At 53.2% G+C, this 21,049-nt stretch overlaps 1 protein-coding gene across 1 annotated transcript in view; it reads right to left on the minus strand.

Annotated features, from left to right (window-relative positions):
* The window catches only part of Tspan15 (tetraspanin 15), a gene marked incomplete at its 5' end in the record, with an annotated part of 38,263 nt that overhangs the window by 7,602 nt on the left and 9,612 nt on the right, over positions 1 to 21,049 (minus strand). The window contains 3 exons of the mRNA XM_010607971.3: positions 309 to 404; positions 5,373 to 5,447; positions 6,521 to 6,706. Of these exons, the coding sequence (XP_010606273.1) occupies positions 309 to 404; positions 5,373 to 5,447; positions 6,521 to 6,706 (357 nt within the window). The remainder of the gene's footprint in view (positions 1 to 308; positions 405 to 5,372; positions 5,448 to 6,520; positions 6,707 to 21,049) is intronic.

Below are 21,049 nucleotides of genomic sequence, written 5' to 3' on the forward strand. Positions count from 1 at the left end.
CCCCCCCCCCCTCTTTTTTTTTTTTTTTTTTTTTTGAGCCAGGGTCTTACTAAATCGCCAAATTGCTCAGGTTGGGCTTGAACTTTTGATCCTCCAGCCTCACAGAGTGCTGGGATCACAGGTGTGCACCACCCCGCCCAGCCTCTTCTGAGAGAAATCAAGGTCATCCTCACAGCAATGCCAAGGGCGGGGACCAGAGCCTCGGCCCTAAAGGAGGCAAGGCAGAAAAGCACCAAGGACGGGGCGGCCACTGGCTACCGAACAAAGGTGCTCGAGGCACTGCTTTGACCCCAAGCCCCGGGGCTCACCTGTTCCTGAACAAAGTCCATGATGTTTTTGAAGTCCAAGTCGTCATAGTAGTTCTCAATTCCTCTTCGAATGTTGTCATTCAGAAAGTCAATGGTCTGTCACAGAGAAGGGACATCACAAAGGAAAGGGACCTGCACAGAGACCAACCCTAGAATTTCTGGAAGTCAGGACTGGTGAGGACACCGTGTGCTTCCCGGCAGCATCTGTGGCACCAGCAAGGAGGGTCCTCTCCACTCCCCACCAGACTCCATGACGCCCGCGCTGCCCACATCCCCTCCCTGGTCTCCGGATGCCTGAGGGCCTCTGCTAGGTCCCCTCTACAGCCCCTCCTCAAATTCTTCCACCATTCAGCCTCCAGCTTTACAGGGGAGGAACTGAGGCCCCGGGGAGGGGAGACACGGAGCAGCTTGGTTTGGGCCTGGCCGGGGCTGGGTCAAATCTCCTGACTTCCATGGGCCTCTCTCTCCATTACTGTGGTGCTGGGGCCCAGTCCCTGCCCGGCCTGGGCAGGGACAGTCCCCACAGGGAAGCGCGCTGGCACGCTGCCCTCTCCCAGTCACGCTGGGCTTTCTGGATCAACAGCCTGGCTGTTGTGCTGAGATCCGGGGCACAAAGGGGGCCCACATCAAGCAAGGGTGGGGGTGGAGTGTGGGCTGCCCAGCTCCATGCCAGCTGCCACAATCAGAGCTTTCACAGCACCGAGACTGAACATCAGCAGAGACTGGGACAGAGGAGCATTCTTGGCTCTGGTGCCAGAGAGGAGCCAGACAATTCCTGGGGGGCGGGGGTGCATCCTGAGGTACACAGGAATAATGGGGCCAGGTTCCAGGCCCCCTCACAGCCCATTTCCCCTCTCTGGGCCTCAGTTTCCCACTGTGAGCCAAGCCCATAGGCCTCTCTGTAAGGATCCAAAGACTGAAGGCCAAAGACCAAGCTGAGAGGGGCTGTCCTGCCTCACCGTCAAAGACGCAGCCCCCGTGGTCACTTCTGTTAACTTACAAGCATCCAGGTCCTCACCTTCGAAACCGGGAGGCAACTACCTCTGCCTCACAGGGATGCTGTGATTAAACCATACTTTAGCTACAGAGTAGTAAGCAGCATGCCCGACACATAGTAGGTCCTGGTATTATAAACTTTTCACTTTTTCCAGGGGACAGACACAGGTCAGAGCACCACCTCAGTCCCACCACGTCATGAGTAGGAAATGGGAATTTCAAAGGGAAATGAGGCCCCAGCTCTCATCTGAAGACCTCCCGCAACGCAGCCAGCCTCTGAGTGAGGGTCCTGAGGCCACCTTCCCAGATGCTGCAGCCCAGAGAGTGATGTCACTTGCCCAAGGTTACCCGGTGGCCACTAGCGAAGAGCTGCTGAGACCAGGGTGCCAAACTCCCAGCCTGATGCCTTTTAGGGTGCCAAGTGAAGACCTCACAAGTCAGATTTGGGGTCATTTCTCGAAACCATCTCCAGTACCGGAAGAGAGGAACAAGGCCAGGGCCACCTCCTCCCCGAGACCACAGTGCTCAGACCCAAGGTGACAAGGGGCCAGGAGGAGAGAGGGCACCGGCCTCTGCGAGAGGCTCAGAACTCATCGGCCATGGCTCTCATCATTCTGGCCCGAATCCGGGAGGACCAGCTGCCTGCAGCCTCAGGGCTGGGGCACAGCAAGAACCTGCCAGGCCTGGGGCCCAGGTCGGGGAGCCTCTCCAGCCCTCGTTACCTACTCCTCTGGGTGGAGAAGGGACAGGCCAGCTGGCTGGGGTGTGGGAGGGGTGGGGTCAGTCTGCCACCCAAGGTGGGGCAGGGGATGAGCTCACAGCTCACAGCTGCTGGGCACTGGGGTGGCACCGCTGTGAGGGCCACTCCTCAGTCCACCACAGTGAGAAGGTCATGCCGGCCACTTTCCTCCACAGTGAGAGCCCTGCAGTCACAGCCTCGGCCTGCTCTGGTCCTCTGAACCTGGCCTGGCCCACTCCCGGCCTCCCACTGGGTCACTGTGCCCTATGGACACCCTCAGAGCTAGTGACAGAGTAGAATGAGGGCTGGAGGCCCGGGCCAGGGAGGCAGTGGGGGCAGAGGGGAACTGGTGGCCATGGGCCAAGTGTTCCCTTCTTCTCAAGGAGCAGCGCTGACCTCTCCCCAGACTACCACGGGCATTTGCGAGGGCTCAGACTCCATGCCAGGCCTTAGTGAGGGTCAGGCAAAGGGAAGGGAGGGGAATGGGCAGGAGGAGCAGAAGGCCCTGGGCCCATGGACAGCAGCTGCCCCAGCTTCCATGCGAAGATCTTTGGGTCATGCTGGCTTTTGCAAGTGTGTCTGCTTGTGTGTGTGTGTGTGTGTGTGTGTGTGGTGAGTGTGCGTGCGCGTGCGCATGTGCACTGGAGGGTGGGCAGGTCACTGAAGGCTTTCTGGGCTGTGACCACTGGGAAGGGTGGCGAGGACAGGGGACAGGTCACACAGTTTGCGAGCTGTTACGTGCTTGCTCACGTAGACAGCATCAGTGGTGTTCCGAAGGACTCCTAAGCCAGTCAGAGGACCCGGCCTGGGGCAGCAGGCAGGAAAGAGGCTTCCACTGCAGCTCCCAGAGGCCAGGGACACCAGCACTACCATACCTGGCTCTAGACCAGGTCACAGAAGCAGGGGCCGCCCCAAGCGAGGACTGGAAAGGGTCTGGGGGTCCCGTGGGCCTGGCTCACTGAAGCCAAGAGTAAGCAAACATCAAAGGCCACCAGGTTTACAGAGCTGGGTCACAGAGACTCAGCCTTCATCTTCACCATACAGACACGCTCTGTCCGACCCTCATCCGACAATCAGTCACAGACTTTCCTCACGCGCACGTGCGGTCCGGTGCCCACGAGAGAGGAACAGTGGAGAATCTGAACAGAAAGGCCTCACTGGGTGTCCCCACCCAGCCCACCCTCACTCATCCTGTGCATGAAGTGGCCATAAACCCCCAAGGACAGGGTTCAGGGAGCTTCCTGACAGCTGAACACGCAAAGGCTCTGTGCCTCCCTCCAAGTCTCTCCTTTCTGCGTCCTTTGAAATATCCTTTTTTAATAAACTGATAGCAAAAGGGTAATAAAATCTTTCATAATCAACAAGACTCAGTATTTCCCTGAGTTCTTTGGGCTGCCTGAGCAAATTCACTGAATCTGAGGAGAGAGTTATAGGGGCCCCCAACTGAAATCCCAGTGGTCAGAGCACAGGTAAAGCCACCTGGGGCTTGTGAGTGGCACCTGAAGGGGACAGTCTTGGGGTCTGAGCACTCAGCCCATGGATCTGACGCCACCTCTAGGTGGACGGCCTCAGCACTGAGCTGACTATGAGGACAGCTCACTAGAATCTGCTGCAGGGCTGAGGGCTTGCCCGGCACGTGAGAAACGCCCCACATCTGGGGACCACAGAAGTGATCTGGGCCGCTAGCACGCATGAAGAGAAACTGAGTTTGCATTTGCTCTTTTGAACAGACACCATGGCTCACCCCACAGAGCCGAGAGCCCTTTCCCAGCTGCCCAGGGGCACCCCACCCGAGGAAGAGCGACCCACTTCACAGGCCATGGTACCTACAGAGGGTGGAGACAACTGGAAACTCACCCCTGACCACAGCTCCCTGAACTACGAGGACGGAAGGGCCCAGGGGTCTCCTAACCCCTCACCTGAAAAGCCCTCATGTCTTGGTTCTCATCAACCTATGGAGCCTGGAAAGCGGCAAATCCAACAGCCTTGGCAAAAGCATGCAGGCACTAGGCCTGTTGCTCGTGCAGGAGCGGGCTGTTTACTAAGGCCATGAAAGTTGCTAATCACAAATTCTCCCTGGGCTCCAGCCAGGAAAGCACTACCCCCTACCCATTACCCAGGAAGGCCCGGGCTGGCCGGGAGCCCTAAGTGCTGCACAGAAGAGCATCCTTAAGTGCAAATGAATGCACATCTCTCTCCCGTCAAGCTGCTGGAAAATGAGCTAGTATCCTGGACCTGCTGGCTCAGAGCAGAGGACCAGCAAAGTAGAAAAGGGGAAAGCAGAGAGCAAGACTGGATTGGAAAGCTGCTCTCAGCTGTCTCTGCCTTGCTGTGTGCTCTTGGAAGGGTTTCTTAACCTCTCTGTGTCTTGATGACTCTTAGTATGATGGGAGTCATCCTGCCCCTATTCTGGGGCTCACCCTTGGATCCCAGGGGTGTAGACTTGCCTGGGGTCAGGTCCCACTGTAGGAGGCCTGGGCAGAGCAGACATGTTTCCTTTCCCACCTGGACTGGGACACCAGCCACACCCAGGAAGAGTGTGGCAGGGGTCAGACACTTCATGGCTGAGGCTCTGGCTTTGGGACCGTGTCTGCTGTGTTGGGTCCAACTTCTGGTGAGAATGATGTTTCGGTAGCAGCCCTAATCCACCCTTCCAACAGCAACTGGAATGCCAGGAACCAAGCTGTGTTACAGGCCAAGGTGCAGGCAGGAAGTGGATAGAGAGATCTGTGCTTCTCCAAATGTGCCTTGCACCTCAAACCCTGACCACAACACTAAAGTAGGGTGAGCACAAAGGAAAGAGGTTCTGCAAAGATAGATCCCTGGGTTAGAAATGAGCCTTACCCACTATTCGCTTCCTGCGGGGTCTTAGACAAGAGGAGCTGTGCCTAAAACACGCCAGGTTCTTCATATCCCTTCTTTTATCCAACCCTCACCCCAAACTCTGTGCATTAAGAATCGTGAGCCCCTAAGGATCCAAGAGGTCACGTGACACCCAAGGTCACACAGCTAGTATGAAGGGCACAGGTGTAGGGTGAAGGGTCTGGAGACCAGGAGCCATGAGCACCTTTCCAGCTCCGTGGGCCCCTAACTCTGCAAATCCTGCTGGGAGTGGAATGCCGAGTGCTGCCCTGGAAACCTGTCTCCTTCCCTCACTCCTGCACCTAGCATGACAGTCACATCGGTGCTGCCTCCAAATCCCGCCATCTCGGCCAGGCCCACTGCCTCCTGCAGCACCCCACTCACTGTAGCACCCCACTTTATAGTCCAGGGCACACACAGCAGACACTCAGTGTGCACAGCACCCATATACGAACCCTCAGGCCCACCTGGTTCCGGAAGATTAAGGCCACCACACCACCAATGAGCTCCATTATGAGGCAGATCCCAAGGACGTACATAAACTGGAAAACAAAATTCATAGATTCACCTGAGGTGGGGCAGAGAATGAAGACAAGGCACAAGGGAAGTGTCGCCTGCTCAGAGATCCAGCACAAAAGCAGCTCTCACGGCTCCTGGCCCTGCTGTCCTCCCAACCGACAGGACCACGGAATGTGGACCGCTGTGCTCAAGCTTCCCCAGGCAGATGCTTATTACTCATGTTTGTTTCAGGGGTCCTTAGTGGAGCCCAGGTGAACCAGCTTCACCATCCCATCTACCCAAGGAAAGAGCTCAGCCTTACGCCAGCGGACAGACCTGATTTGAAGGGAAGGCTGGGGCAGTGCTTCCAGCCCGCACCAAGTACCCCTCCTCCTTTTATTAGACACACACCCCAGCCCTTTACTAGAAATCAGGCATCATCTAAACAAACTACAGCGACTTCCGGCCTCAGACAACACCAAGATCCTGCTTCTACGGGATCACAGGGTTCCCGTAGGCGGGAAGATGAGACACACATGTGAGTGTGGAGTGAGTGGATCTGCCTCCCTGTACCCCAGTTTGGGGATTCAGGGAGGGTTGACAATACCTGGGACCTCAGGAAGGGCACCAATCGGGCCACCAGCATGCTGAGACTCTGGCTCGAGTAACCAGGAAGGATGCTCTGGGATCAGGGCTCTGTAAGGACTCTGCCAGCCTGAAGCTGCTGGTGCCCACCACACAGGGCGCCTGAGGATGACACTGGATGGGAACAGCCCTCCTGGGAGGCGGCGAGAGACACTGGCCAGGCTGTCACTGGGTGAGTTGATGACTCACCACCCCTCCTTTTGTCCATCTGTGCTCTCTCTCATCCAAGTGTGGCTTCTCCCATCCCATCCGAGCGGGACACAGAGCTCCGCCAACCACAACAGTACTCAAATCTGCTTCTGTATGCAGGCGTGGGGTGGCCTGGGTCCCTCCTGAGCAGACCTCGGAAACCCTCTGAGGAACTGAAGAAACCGAGCTGCTCCGGGGTCCAGGGCCAGAGGGGCTTTTGTGGAGACCCAACCCATGGTCACAGACCCCGGCCCCCAGGCTGAGGGTGGGGCAGGCCACTCACCGCTTGAAGAAGGCACAGGTTGTCCCGGAGGGAGGCCAGCACACCGATGAAGGAGACGATGAACATGACGACCCCCAGGAGGATGAGGATGACGGCCGGAGCCAGGAAGGCAGTTTCCAGGGTTTTGTACTTCTGCCGCTCCACCTCCGCGTAGATCCCCACAGACAGCACCAGGGCGCCGATCAGCTGCGGCACAAGCCGGCAGTGAGGAAGGAGAAGGCCCTGGGCAGCCTCTGAGCATTCCATGAAGAGCCGGCCTAACGCTGTGGCCCTGGCATGGGGGGCTCCCCCAGAGGGGCCACAGAGGGACCCTGATGTGAGCTGAACTGTTACCTCCCAAAAAGCCCTCTGCTGAAATCCTAGACCCCAGTGCCTCAGGATGTGACTATATTTGGAGATAGGGCCTTTAAAGTGGTAACTGAGTTAAAATGAAGTCACCAAGGTGGCTCCAATCCAAATGTGTCCTTCTAAGAAGAGATTAGGCTGGGAAGAGATTAGGCTGGGCGTGGTAGCACACACCTGTAATCCCAGCACTCGGGAGGCTGAGGCAGGAGGATCACTGTGAGTTTGAGACCAGCCTGGGCTACATAGTGAGTTCCAGGTCAGTCTCAACTACATAGTGAGACCCTGTCTCAAAAAAACAAACAAACAAACGAACAAACAAAACAGAACACACACACACACACACACACACACACACACACACACACACAAAGAAGAAGAAGAGCTTAGGACACAGAGAAAGACCATATGAAGACTGGGAAAAGATGGCAATCTCCAAGCCCGACAGAGACACAAGAAGGAACCAACCCGGTCACACCTCACTCTTGGGCTTCCAACCCCCAGAACTGTGAGCACTTCGGAGTCTGGCGTCAGACTCACTCAGTCTGTGGCACTTGGATGGTAGCCATCGGGGGCTAAGACAGACCTTACATGGAGATGCTACCTTAGAGGAGACGGGGGTGGGTGGCCCTGGTGGGGGCAGAGGACGTGAGTTCAAGTCCAGCCCTACTAATCCCAAACCCTGGTCAGGCACTGACCACACTAAGTCTGTGTTCACATCTGAAAAATGGGTATAACACATTCACTGTGGCCCTGCTTACCCAAGTCTCTTTGCAAGGCTGGAGCCAAAATAACAAAGGTGGGACTCTGTGAACCTGAGAGCACAAGGCCACCACAGACAGAGAAGGACCCGACGGACATTTTGGGACTGTTCAGGGGAACAGACATTTCACACAATATCATAAGTATGGAATTTACTTTCAGGATGACCACAAGGAAGGTCAAAGGTTGGATTGGGGAATTTTGAGAGGATTTTCATTGTCAACATTTCTGACAGTGGGAACACCATACACACTGTAACTTTCTATCAGAAAAACCCAGGTTCCTCACTGCTGTCAAACATACTCAATGTAGTCACCCCGGGGCCTTTGCACAGGCTTTTCCCACCACTTGAGCGGATTTTCTCCTGATAGCCATATGGCTCACTCCCTACTTCCTTCCATCTTTGTTGAATTATCACCTGCTCAGTGAAGCCTTCTGGGGCTACTTTATTCAAAAGTGAAAAGTCCCTCCCCACAAAATTCTTCACTGCTTTTTCCTGTTTCATTTTCTTCCTTTGTATTGACCATTATTTAACATACTACATCATTTCTTTTACTTTTTTAATTGTTTGACCTCTCTGAAAGAACACAAGCTCCATGTGAGGAGGGATTTTTTTTTTTAATTTTACTTTATTTTATTTTATTTGGACTGTTTTGGACATCCACAGCCCCTGACAGTCCCCACACGGGGGAAGTACAATAGATGTTTACCATCAATGTCCATGAAGGAACATGAGCTGGACTTTCCCACAGAGCCCTCACCCCCACCTCCTGATCCTGAGTCAGTCACTATGCAGCCTCCTGCCTGTCCAAAGATCACAACAGTCCTTTCGGGCCACTCATTACGGAAGGCTGGGAAACGTCACTGGGTTATGGGACTTCCCCACTGAGCCAAAGGGACCCGGGAGAGCAAATGGAAGCCATGTGCCGTCAGCTCAGGCCCAAGAGGAAGTGAAGGAAACACAGACAGGGGGTGGCAGCATCCACACAGGCGTGGCCGTCCAGGATGCGGAGCGGCCGCCCTTCGCTAACGAACACCTACCCCAGGCTTCAAGTGGCCACAGCTTTCTCATCCCGTCTCCCAGGACATCCTCTTGGCCTTCTATGGAGTGCCAAGGCTGTCCTAGGAAAGGGAAATGGCTGCTTCCTCCTCAGCTCTGACAAGTGATGGGGATAGCACAGGTCACACAAGCAGAGCTTATGCCACCGAAGCACCCCGGACAGCAACGACCAGGTCGGGCTCTCCTGAGCCCCGCACCCCGCTGTCTTCCAAGGCTGAGAGCCTTGGCTTGCAGAGATAATTCCCCTACTGCACCGCGACCCACACCCCCAGGGTGGGAGGAGCACCTAACACACGGGCCAGGAACGAAGGCACGGACACACGGGTCCTCAGCCACTTACTAACAACATGGCCACTTCAGGGAATGTAGGAGTGAAGGGATGGCAGCAAAATCACCCAGGCACCCTCTACAGGCAAATGGTAACACAAGAAATGAAATCTGCTGCTGAGAAAGATCAACCAGAGACTACCAGGTCAGTCACACTCCCAAACCCCAAACATGGTAAAATCGCTGTTCAGTGCCGACCTCAGCCCGTGGCCCCTCTCAGAGTAACGGCGAGCAAATGCCCACCTTCAGCACAACTCCCTCACTACACTCTGACCTGAATGAGACAAAGACCCAGGAGCCCCTGCGTGCAGGAGCTAGGAATCAGGATTCAACAAGAACCCCTCGGCACACTGAGGTATTCAGGGCCCTGGCAAGGAACAAAGCAAATATTCAAAGAGCCTGTGTTCTTGAGGGCGGCAGCAAGATTTCATCTTTCACCGCGATGAGAAGTATATCCCTCGCTCTGTCACTGAACTCACATAACTATGCCGTCCCAATGTGTTCCACTTGATTCCGCACACTCTCGACAGTTACTTCCTGTTGTACGCAAGACTCCTCTCCTCCGGCAGGATGAGCACAGGGCCCGTCATCTCCCCTACTCCCAGCCTGTCCCCGTCCCCCCTTGTTGCCTCAACCTGTTCCTCCATGGTCAGATGCTCAGCTTTGGAAACTGTACCCCAAATCCCAGAACTGTCATTAACCCCAATTGTGGGGCAGGGCTGGCTTCAGCCTTTTGCAGAAAGGCAGTCAGTAGCTTCTATTTTTACAGCTCCCGAGAGCCCCCGAATCTCTCCAGAACAGCTCTGCTGGTAGAAAACAAAACTTCCCTGGGCCGCACTGCCACTTCCTTGCTGGTTGTCTCTGTGATATTTCCAGACCACAAAAACCATGGGAAAAGCATGTGGCCGATGCAAACGTGGCCCTCCCAACTCCCCTGCCACCGTGCACCGAGCTCTCACAGACCCCGTTTCTAACTGTCCAGGCCAAGCCTATGTGGCTCCCTACACAACCCAGACCCATCCAGGCTCCCTGCCCAAGTGTTCTGAGGGGCACTGGGCACAGGGAGAGGTTGGCATGATAAACCTCCCCAGCAACTTCGAAATTTCCAAATGATATTTACATCTCTCATGACATCGGTTTATCCACCTGAGTATAAAAGTATCTGTCAATGCCAGCATGCAATCCCGGCTGCTCCTCTCTGCTAATTTTAGCCCTTTCCAGGCAGCCAGCCACTTCAGCCCCAGTGCAGGAAGCAAAAGGCCTATTTGTCAAGCAGGACAGCTTCAGCTAAACAGGGCCGGGGCTGAGGGAACATAGCATGCCCATTTGGGGCCACAGAGAGAAACAGCATGCCACTGGCAGCGCAGGGGACTTTGTAATCAGGGAGCACCTTCCACAGGCCACAGAGGAGGCCCGTCACCCATGATGACTCAGGTCCCTTCTGAGCCCTGCAGCCTGGAACTCAGCTTCCTCCTGTGCAGGGTAGGCCCAGCTCTGTGCAGCTTCTGGGAAGCTCTCCAGCACCTGTGCGTCCTTCAGGAAGCACCTGGTCACTGTTCCCTGCTGTCTCACCCCCAGCTGGGGCAAGGTTATGCTTAAAGGTCTATTTTCACCCCCAGAAGCCACAAACTGGGCTCCGACTGTGTTCTAGGCTGTTAGGCTCCAGAGAGTCACAGGAACTGGAAGACTCGATATGGGGGAGGGAGAGGGAGAGGTAGAGAGACCGGAAGTGATAGTCCTAGAGTCGGAACTCAAGGAGTTGGAACTTGGCTGGAGGACAAAGTCAACCCTTTCGTTTCGTTCACCACTGTGGTTGTTTGACTCTTGAATGACTCCCAGGCTCATGTGGTAAAGGTTTGCTCCCCTGGGTGGCACTGTTGGGAGGTGCTGGAGGCTTTCAAAGGTGGGGTCTGGTGAGAGGTCTTCAAGGCTTACCCCTGAAGGGGATGATGGGACCCTAGACCTTTCCTCTTCTTTTTTGCTTCCCTGGATGCAAGGTGAGAAGTTTCACTCTGCTCATGCTGTCCCACACTGTTCTTCCTCACCACAGGCCAAAAGCAACTGGGCCAAGAGATCAAGAATTGAAAATTCCAAAAAAGAACCCCCCCAAAAAAAAGAAAAGAAAAGAAAGAAAACACCAAAACTGTGAGCCAGGATAAACCTTTTGTCTTTTGATCATCTTGGTTATTTGCTACAGTAACGGAAAGCTGACTAACATAATCTTTAACTGAAACATTCCTTCCATTTTGAATGTGGGTAACAAACCAAAGTAGTTAACAACACCTGTGACTTTGTCTGCACTAGAACTCACATTACAGTTGTTGCACAAGCCTTAAAATATCACTAACATTTCTCATTCATCATTACAGCAGTATTAGACCGATTGCTAGATCTTGTGATTTAATGCAGTGGTAAAGAACCATGTTGTTACTATACCATAAATTTGATTTTACTACATGTTAATAATTTTACCTCAGTACAACTGGTTTCTTCTGTAAGCCTGTACATTTACTTTCATGTATTTAAATATCTTTTTCTGAAGAGGGGTTCACAGGCTCCCTCCAGAGAGCCAAAGGGGCCCCTGATACAAAAGAGTGAAGAATCCCCGGTCTGTGAAAAGCAAGATATTTTCCTGCCACGGAGAGGTACACAGGGCTCTGGAACTGGAATGAAAGTGAGAGAGAGATGTCAGAACTGGATGGGCCTCCTGGAAAACCCTAACCTGCTTCATTGTAGAACCACTTGTGGGGCACTCCAGGCCTCAGAGCTCTGTGTTGGGCACAAACAAAGCCCTTTTCAGAGCTCCTAGCTTGCAAGTGGATGGGGAATACACAGCCCAGCCCCAAGGCCTGAGGGAGATTTAAAACAAAGCGGGGTTAGTGGGGCCCCTGCTTCTGGCCAGGGGAAACCCCAAACTTCCCCCTCATCAACCCTGAGACCAATCCCACCTGACCCTGGGCCAATCCCACCCCAGCTCAGCAAGCTTCTGTCCCAGCCTCTCTACTGCACAGATCAGGGTGCTGCAAGAGGCAAACTAGGATATGGTAGCTGCCACTCTGGACTCCACCCATTAGCTCAGTGCACCTGGCTGTGCCATGTCCCCTCTCTGGGCCTCACTGTTCACCTGTGAAATAATGGAGCCTGCTGCCATCAACAGAGCCATCAGCCTCCCAAATGCTGCCTCGAGTCATCTCTGTGCATCTCCACAGCCCCTCCCACAGCCAAGACCAACCTCACTCCTCAGAGCAGGCGCAGAGGTAGAGTCGCGTGGTGCCCATTATTAACCATCCCCCCGCCACCGATCTGCTATGCCTGTATCTACCGGTGGCTTCCCTAACTTCCCCGTCATCCTATCTGTCCCTAAACACCTCCCTATTATACTGACGACAGCTTTATGATACATCTGGGCATCTGGAGAGCCGAGTCCCTCTTTCTTGTCTTATTCATTAAGTGCCCTGGATATTCATGGATCTGGGTTTTTCCATGCACATTTTAGAATCATCAAACTCCATGGGGGGAGGTGAATACAAACACTGAGCTTTGACTGGGACCACACTGAGTCAACAAATCCCCCTTGGGGACAACTGTTACTTTTATTCTATCAGGTCTTCCTGCTCAGGAGCATGGGTTTCTCCCTTCTATCTCTCCTCTTTCTCATTTGTTCCCAGCAACGTTGCTCTCCACCTCTTTCCAGCTTTCCTGCACCGGCTGGCAGAGCCAGAGAAAGAGCCCAGCAGCATTTCACAGTGTGCCTGGGAAGGCCGTCCAGCCAGGCCCACGAAGGGAACCAAGCCTGTCCAGGAGGCAGCGTGGGCGTGCCAGGGTGTCAGGCTGCCCTCCTGTCAGCAGACATTTGGTTTAAAAGACCCCCTCACACACTCAGCACATTCCAGGCTGTGAAGGAGCCAGGCTGGGAGGTTCACAAGCCCCAGTTACTCAATCCAAGCTGGGCAGAGTGGAATTTCCAATCAGGAACAACGTGGGAAGTGTGAGGGCCCCTCTAGAGCAGCGAATCTGAGCAGGTGGGTAGAAGTGAATAGGACCAGGATATTCTGAGGACACAGAGCAGCTACTTCCCCCTGGGAAACCAGAAAGGGACCTTTGAGTCAGCCCTGAAGGATGCAGAGTTTGGCTACATGCACCTGAGCCCTCCAGGCCCAATATGTCCGCTGGAGGAACGTATTCTGAGAAATGATATTGCGTCAGATGTCACCAAGCCCAAAGAAGGGACTCTGGTGATCCCAGTCTGAAACAGAGCCCTGGAGGCTTAAGGACCAGAGTGACTCATGTTGAGTACAAAAACCACGGAAACAGCCTCAGCAGGAAGGGGCATCAAGAACAACTCGTGTCATGGTGTCCACCATGTGCTCTCCACCTCAGCCAGGCAGACTCATTAACCGAGGGCAACTGGAGCTGAAGACAATGTTCCCCAGGTGCACCCCGGAGGTCTGGTCCTGGCCTTGAGGACAGAAAGTCCCCCAGCCAGGCAGCACCCAGGCCTAGGGGCAGAGATCTAGCTGAGGACAGGAATGGGATTGGGACTGGGGTTCTGGGAGATGGTCTCGGGGATCCTAGGATGAGGGGTGGATAAGTGGGTCTGGGTCTCTTCCTCTCATACTCTTTAAAAGGAGATACAGGCTCCCAGAGGTTATGAGGTGACAGTTGTCCTGTACAATGGCCTCAGTGCAGGTCCCAGCAGCCATTCAGGGCCATAGCTAGCCATCAGGAACTGATCCGGCCATCCCGTTCTCCTGCTGGCCTGGGAATTCATTCCACAACCCAGGGAGAGGGCAAAGGAATGGAGAAAAGGGGGCCCCTCTGAGCTCACTTCCCAACTTCTCTGGGCTACTGAGAAGCCAAAAAAACAGGCGCAGGCAGAGGTGGGGGACACACCAGCTGCGGGGAGGACAGAAGAGATGGAAATTCCAGCACAGGTGCCCAGGCTGTGGCCTCAGCCAAGGAAGAGGACACCTCTAAATTAAGCGCTGTCTCTCCCAAGGGTGGCAGTGTCAGGGCTTACTAGGCACTTCATGGTTATCGCTTTTAATGTTAGGCTTAGTTTTATATCTAAAGAAAAAATGACCCAAACAGCTTTGTAATGGGAACTCCTCCCGGCAGCGACAGTTCCAGTGTTAAATATGCCGCTGAACAGATTGTTCAAGGTGTTCGTTACCTCCTACGTGCAGAGTGTGGCAGCAGGGTCCAGCAGCAACACACACCCCAGGCCCTGATCTCAACGACTTCACAGCTGGCACACACTGTGCGTACGTATCAGGATGTCCCGGGAGCTTACAGGAAGTTGGCAGCTTAGCTCCAGACCATAGTCTTGCCGCAGAAGCCAACTCCAAAGTCGAGAACCAAGCCAGTTTATACTGACCAAAGAAACCACAGTGCCCCTGAAACAAGATGCTGTGCAGAAGTTCTGGGCACCCAGCAGGTGCCCAGTTAATGTTATTTCTTCCTCATAAGCATGTTGTGCTGTTGTAATTCGGATATTTCAAGATCTGAATTGGATGCCAGAAACCGTTTCCCCTTCAGAGCCAGTTTGGTGCAAGGTTAATGAGAGGGAATGGCAAGAATCTTATTCTGAATTCCAAGGCAGCACCCACTGATTCCACATGCATTCATCAAGCTCTGCCTACGTATGTACCAGGCAGTGGCAATGAACAGGGAGGGCCTGGTCCCTGCTCGCACAGATCCCACCGAGTGAGTGACACACCAGCAGGACAAAGGTGTCAGGGCTGGGGACCCTCTGGGGCAGAGGGAATCCAGTGTGCAGAGGAGCAGGCGAATCAGAAGGGCGGGATCAGGGAAAGCTCCCAGAAGGAGGTGCTGTTTAGACCGAGTCCATTTACTAGCCAAGCACGAATTCCTACGGTGGACGAGAGGGACAAGGAGTTCCCAGTGCACATGAAGGACATGCAGAGGATGACAACAGAACATGGGACCAGGGAGGCTCCCAGCAAAGTCAGGTCTCCTGGGTACAGCCAAGAAGTGAATTCATTCATTCAACATCTGTTTACCGAGTAGCCCTTACACGTGATCGTAAGCTGGTGGTTTGGTGTGTTTGGTCCCCAAACTCCTGTTCACTCAAAAATTCTTGAAGATTCTAGAGCTTTAATTTTCATGAATGCCATTCATCAATTTATCATAAATTAAACCCGAGACATTTTAAATATTTATTAACTCATTCAGAAATAAGAAGTTTGCCCATTAACATAAATAGCACATTTCAGTAAATAAAATTTTCCAGAAAAAAAAAAAGCTGAGTGAAAAAATGATGCAAGCTTTGCATTTTTACAAACACTAATGTCTAGCTGGCTATGGGATGGAGATTCTCATACCTGCTCCCCATTCAATCCACACGCCACTGAAATGCTCCACCAGGTACCCAGCGAGAAGGAGGATGAGAAGTTTCAGGATCCCGATGGAAGTGGTTTGGGCTTCACAAAGCCCCTGAGAGGGGATTCTTGGAAATCTGGCTCTGCCTGCATGTTTCCGGCGGGAGTGCTTCCCAGGCCTGCGGCAGGAGGTCAGCCCAGCCATCCCAACCTGAACATCGCCCTCTCCCACTATGGCTCCTTCCCCCGGGGAATGGCACCCTGGCTCTGGGTGACACTGGGGCTGCGTAATATTCTGTGGGTGACAGCATTCTTTAAAGTTCATCTGACTGTGTGACTCCGCACTTCCTAATTTTAGTGATTTCCCTTTTCTGTCAGGTCTGCCTGCCCCTGGCCATCTCCATGTGCCTGCCACAGCTCAGGCCACCATTACCTTGTGACTGAGTGACTGGGGGAAGCTTCCAAGTGGCCTCTCTCCCTCCTTTGCTTTCTCTCTCTCTCTCTCTCTCTCTCTCTCTCTCACACACACACACACACACACACACACACACACACACGCACGCACCCACGCTCCCTCTCCAGCAGCCCCACCCCTGCTATTCCTTGAACTCACAGCACTTGCCAAGGTCTGTAAGTGAGGCTTGGACCCTCTCTTGGTCCAAATGTCACCTTCCCGGGCCATAATAAAAACCATTCCCAACCATTCCCAGCTTCCCTAGACCTCTTTCCTGTTTGATTTTTCTCCAGAGCTCTTATAGTTACACACTGTATTTTTCTTACACACACACACACACACACACACACACACACACACACTCGTGCGCATGTGCAGCTAGAATGTGAGCTCTAACCAAGGTGCAACTTTTGGGTTTGGATAGCTATGTGGATTGGAAACCCTCCCCCACAAAATTTATGCCCATGTGGAATGTGTAAAGACTTTGCTTTCTTGTCATTGTTCCCTAAACAATGCAGCATAACAGTGATTTACGTGATACTCATGCTGTGGTAGGTATTATAAGTAATCTAGAGATGATTCAGAGTATCTGTACATCTGTGTAGGTGATGTACAAAATAACATCTTTTTGTCGTATTTTATTTTTGTTCATTTTCTGAGACAGGGTCTCACTATGTGGTTCAGGCTGGCCTTGAGCTCACCAGGTAGCCCAGGCTGGCCTCGAACTTGCGGCGATCCTCCTGCCTCTCCCACCTGAGTGCCAGGATTAGAAGTGTGCCAAAACCTGGCCATTTGTGGCCACACCTGGCCCAAACTAAACCATCTATAGGAGGGATTTGAGTGACCTCAGAGTTTGATACAGGGGGTGTCCTGGAAGCAGCCCCCTCAGATTCTGAGGGACAATGTAGTTCTTATTACCATACGGGGGAATTTGAATACTAGCTGAATATCGGATGATGTTTCATTTCATGGTGATTTTTTTCAGACAATGGTAGTATTCTCAGGAATGGCTGCTTGGGGAAGCTGAGCCCAGGGTGTCAGTAGCTTTCTTTCAATGGGATTGGCATCAAAGAAATTGTATATTTAGAGAGATGTGAAGGCAAGATGGCAACTGGTCACTCAAAGGCATGCAAGTATTCTTTCAACTCTTCTTTTAAGTTTTTTCTTTGGGGTTACATTTCTAAATAATAATAATAATAATAATAATAATAATAATAATAATAATAATGACAAAGTTTTCCCCATCACAGCTCCACTTAGGAAGTACTCAATTTAGGACACACCATTTGAGGGTTTCTGTGGCAGACTGGTAAAGCTGTCCATCTGAGAGGAAGAAACCGCCTCCCCAATGCCACCCCAGGTCAGGGAAGGGACAAAGAGAGGCCACCCCACACACCAGGGGCACGCTGACCACCCCCACCGCCCCCACCGCCGGTCAGGACCTGAGCACTCCAGATGCTGGGTTCCCCGGGCTCCTGGGCAGTGTCCTGGTCTGGTGGCCCCTGATCTAGGCTTCTCCCAGTGCCTGGCAAGAATGATTAAAGGCGGGCAGCCAGGGACCCTCAGTCCTGCCCTCTGGCCATCCAGAAGTGATCCTTCTAACAGAACAGGGACTGCCATTTGTGTGAACCAAGATTCACGGGGAACTTGAATCTCCACAGAGACTCTAGAGCTTTCTAGACCCAATAAGTAGACCTTTCCTTACCTCTTTCTTTTGTTTGTTTTTGTTTTTGCTTTTGCTTTTTGAGACAGGATCTTGCTACGCAGTTCAGGCTAGTCTTGAACTTACTGTGTAGCCCAGACTGACCTCAAACTTAAAGCAATCTCCTGCCTCAGCCTCCTAAATTCTGGGATTATAGCCCACCATATCTAGCTTCTTACATGCTTTCTTCACATTCCCTGAGCGAGGAGAGGCCTGGGCCCAGCAGGTCTTGGCACGACACAGTAACATGTGACAGTTCTCCCAGGAATCAGAGCCTGTGCCACTCAGGGCCACAGAGGTCACAGGGCCTCTGTTTCAGATGCACAGGGAGCCTTTTGTCAAAACGAAAGCCATCACATTGCATGGACTGGGGTGCTGGCTACTCATTTTTGTTCTAATGTAAAGATATCTTAGAGGCAGCTGGGGTACTTTTAACATGAATTTGGTATTTCCTTTTGTTTGTTTTTTTTTTTTTGAGACAGGGCCTCAGTATGCAGTACAGGCTGGCCTTGAGTTCACCACAACCCTCCTGCCTCGGCCTACTGAGTGCTGTATTGCAGATGTGTGCTACCATGCCCCACTTGAACTGGGCATTTTCATAGTCATGCAAATGGGGTGGTTATATCCCTCCAAGTTATTTTTTCCAGGAAACACACACTGAGCCACCAGGGGTGAATTTCTGTGAAGGCTGAGTGTTCCCCTATAATGGCCGAGTAGGTGCTCCCTGCCTCATATTTCTCCTTTTTCATGAGTTTGAATTGTTTCACAGTAAAACACTGAGCAAGCAAACCCCAAGCCGGTGTTGTCCACGAGGAGTTCTGCTTGCAGCCCTACGCCACCCCCTGAACTGTGCCCAGAACAAACCAGTAGCCGGCGGGGGAGCCTCAGAGTCACAGAGAGACGTCTGAGATGGGGTGACACCCGCTCCCGGAATTAATGCCCAAACCTGGTATTTCACTGACTTCTAACGGGAGCTAAATACAGGCTACAGCGAGAACCTACCTATTATCCACCCAGGCGAACCTACAGGAGACAGGACACCAAGGGCTTTGAACCTACTCTTCACGGGCCTCTGGAAGAGCCCCACGGGGAGAGGGGTGGGGACAGAACGGCTTGGCACTTTCAGTCTCTCTCCTTGTTTTAAGAAAGGGAGGACAAGGGCAGATGAACCCAGCAGACCCACAGGACAGCGAGCCCTCCCTGCAGCAGCCTGCTGGACCAGCCAGCCGGGTGCACTGCACGCCCCTCTCCAAGTCCTGCTCCGCTCCACTGCAAATGGAAAGGAACGGTCACTTACACAAGCGGCCACGGCCAAGCTCCTCTGCAAACTGTGATGTGAAGTGACACAGAGTGAGTACCCCGATTCCTCCTTTCAGCGTCGGCAGAGCATGGGCTGTGTTCTGAGTGGAGGTGACACAGTGCCAAAGTCCCCAGAAAGGAGTGGAGAGCAGCCACAGGGAGCTTCCACGTCTCCCCGGCTCCTGCCCTACTCTTGCCAGTGACTTGCACTATTATGAACCGATAGTTTTGCTTTGGTTTTTGAGACAGGGTCTCGTTATGTAGCCCAGGCTGGCCTCAAACGTACAGCTATCCTTCTTCCTCAGTCTCCTACGTGGTGGGATTACAGGCGTGTGCCACCTTGCCTGCCTCTGATTTTTTTCTTTAAAGCAGTTGACGTTTCTCCTGATAACATGGTCTGGATCTAACCTAATCAACATCTATAAAAGCACATACGTGATGTACTATTTTCTTTAACACACATTACACTTAACATATGTATATTAAGATGTATAAATGTTCCCCCATGGGTCACCTACATCCTCTTGTGGGCCACCACCAGGGACAAGCAGATGGAGGTTTGCCTGGCCAAACACTCCCACCCCCTGCTTATTTTGCAGAAGGGACTCTGAGGTCCAGAGAGAGGCTGTCACTCCCACAAGTTCACACAGCAAATTAACTACCGGTCACAGCTGTGACCCAGTTCTCCTGACTCCCAGGGCAATGCTCTGCACTGCAAGCCACTCTCCCTTCTGGAGAACAAGAAAGTTCTCACGCCCTGGCACATCCTCTCCAAGAAACAGAAAAAGAATAACTTTTTTTTTTTTTTCCAGAAAGACAGTGGGGCCAGTTTAGAGAGCCGGAGGGGACCAGGACTGGGAGACCTCTGACATTTGGGGTTTGCTGCTCCCTCCTTTTCCATACTGCTCAGTGCTCACCCCTCTTTCCTGGAGAGCCCTGGCCACTGCCCCTCGGAGCTGGCCTTGCTCCAGCACCCTTGCTTCTCCAGGAAGCCAAGGAAATGTTTGTTGAGTGACTGAACAACCACACCAATGAGCACACAACCCATCCCCAAAGAGTCCACCTCTAAGAGAGAAGCTCTCCTGTGGAACAAACCCTCCACATCCAGCATGCATTACCAGGTCACTCACCCTCTGGACCTCTTTCCTTACAGAAACAGGAGCAAAGCTGTCAGGGGGTTACACGAAGGATGGCTAGAAAACAACTCAGCCAGAGCCAGAGGAAGGGGCTCACTCACTGTCAGCTTTACAAAGACAGCAGGGAAAGGTACAAGGCACAGCCAGACAGAAGGCAGCAGGGAGGATCTCAAATTCAATCCCAGGAGACGCCTCAGCACTCAAGAGGCCTTGGTGGAGTAGAAAGACAACAACAGACCTATCTCAGTGTCTGTGGGGCCCTACACAACTCCTCCCTGTCTCTGTCCACTCTGAATGGAAGTCCAACCCCCTCCCTGCCTTGGGGTGGAGTTAAGAGGCCATTGCCATCCAGGTGGGAACCCTGAGCCCAAAGCTATGTATCCCCGCCACAGCCTCCTGTAGCTGCTCACCAGTCCCATCTGCCCACCCCGCCCAGGTCACCTAAGTCTGCAGCTGCTGGGACTCAGTGGAGGACAGTTTCTCAAGAGACAAGGGCAGAGCTGTCCATCACAGGGCCAGGCAATAGTAGCTGCCCAGGTCAGAGGCTGGGTAGCGGTGCAAGCTGGGTTCTACTACCTGGGCCCCTTCTGTGAGAAGTCACACATCGGCCCTCTGTCACCAGGCACAGCCCAGCCAGAGGAGTTACCGGAGGGCACCACTGGGATACCCACTGCTGCAGTCCTAGGGCCAGGAGCACTTGCTGTGTGGCCTGGGGCCGAGGTCCTGCTCTCTGCACAGCAGGAGCAGGTCAGACGCCCACCACAGCTGGCTATTCAGTCCCACCGGGAGTCCAGGCCACATCCTAACTGCCCACTGATGGGCCACCACTGCTGCTGTGAAGGGAATCCATGATTCTTTACAGCCCTGTGTGGAAAGCAGTTTGGTTTTAATTGCTTTGTAGGAAGTCCTTCCTGGGAGCTGCATTTCCTTCCCAGTGGACCGCTTTCCACCCCGTGTTCCCTGCAGAGTGCAAGCCTCTACAAACCTGCTGCGCTGCAACGCCCAGGACCAGGTCATAAGAGCATGTATGGGTGGGACTATGGGCCATGGATCTACCAGCTGTGGGCAGGACTGTGGGCCCTGGGTGGGGCTACGGGGCTCCCTCC

This window comes from Fukomys damarensis, unplaced genomic scaffold, assembly GCF_012274545.1.
Source record: "Fukomys damarensis isolate Sample0158 unplaced genomic scaffold, DMR_v1.0_HiC HiC_scaffold_20, whole genome shotgun sequence".
Taxonomy (NCBI): Eukaryota; Metazoa; Chordata; class Mammalia; order Rodentia; family Bathyergidae; genus Fukomys; species Fukomys damarensis.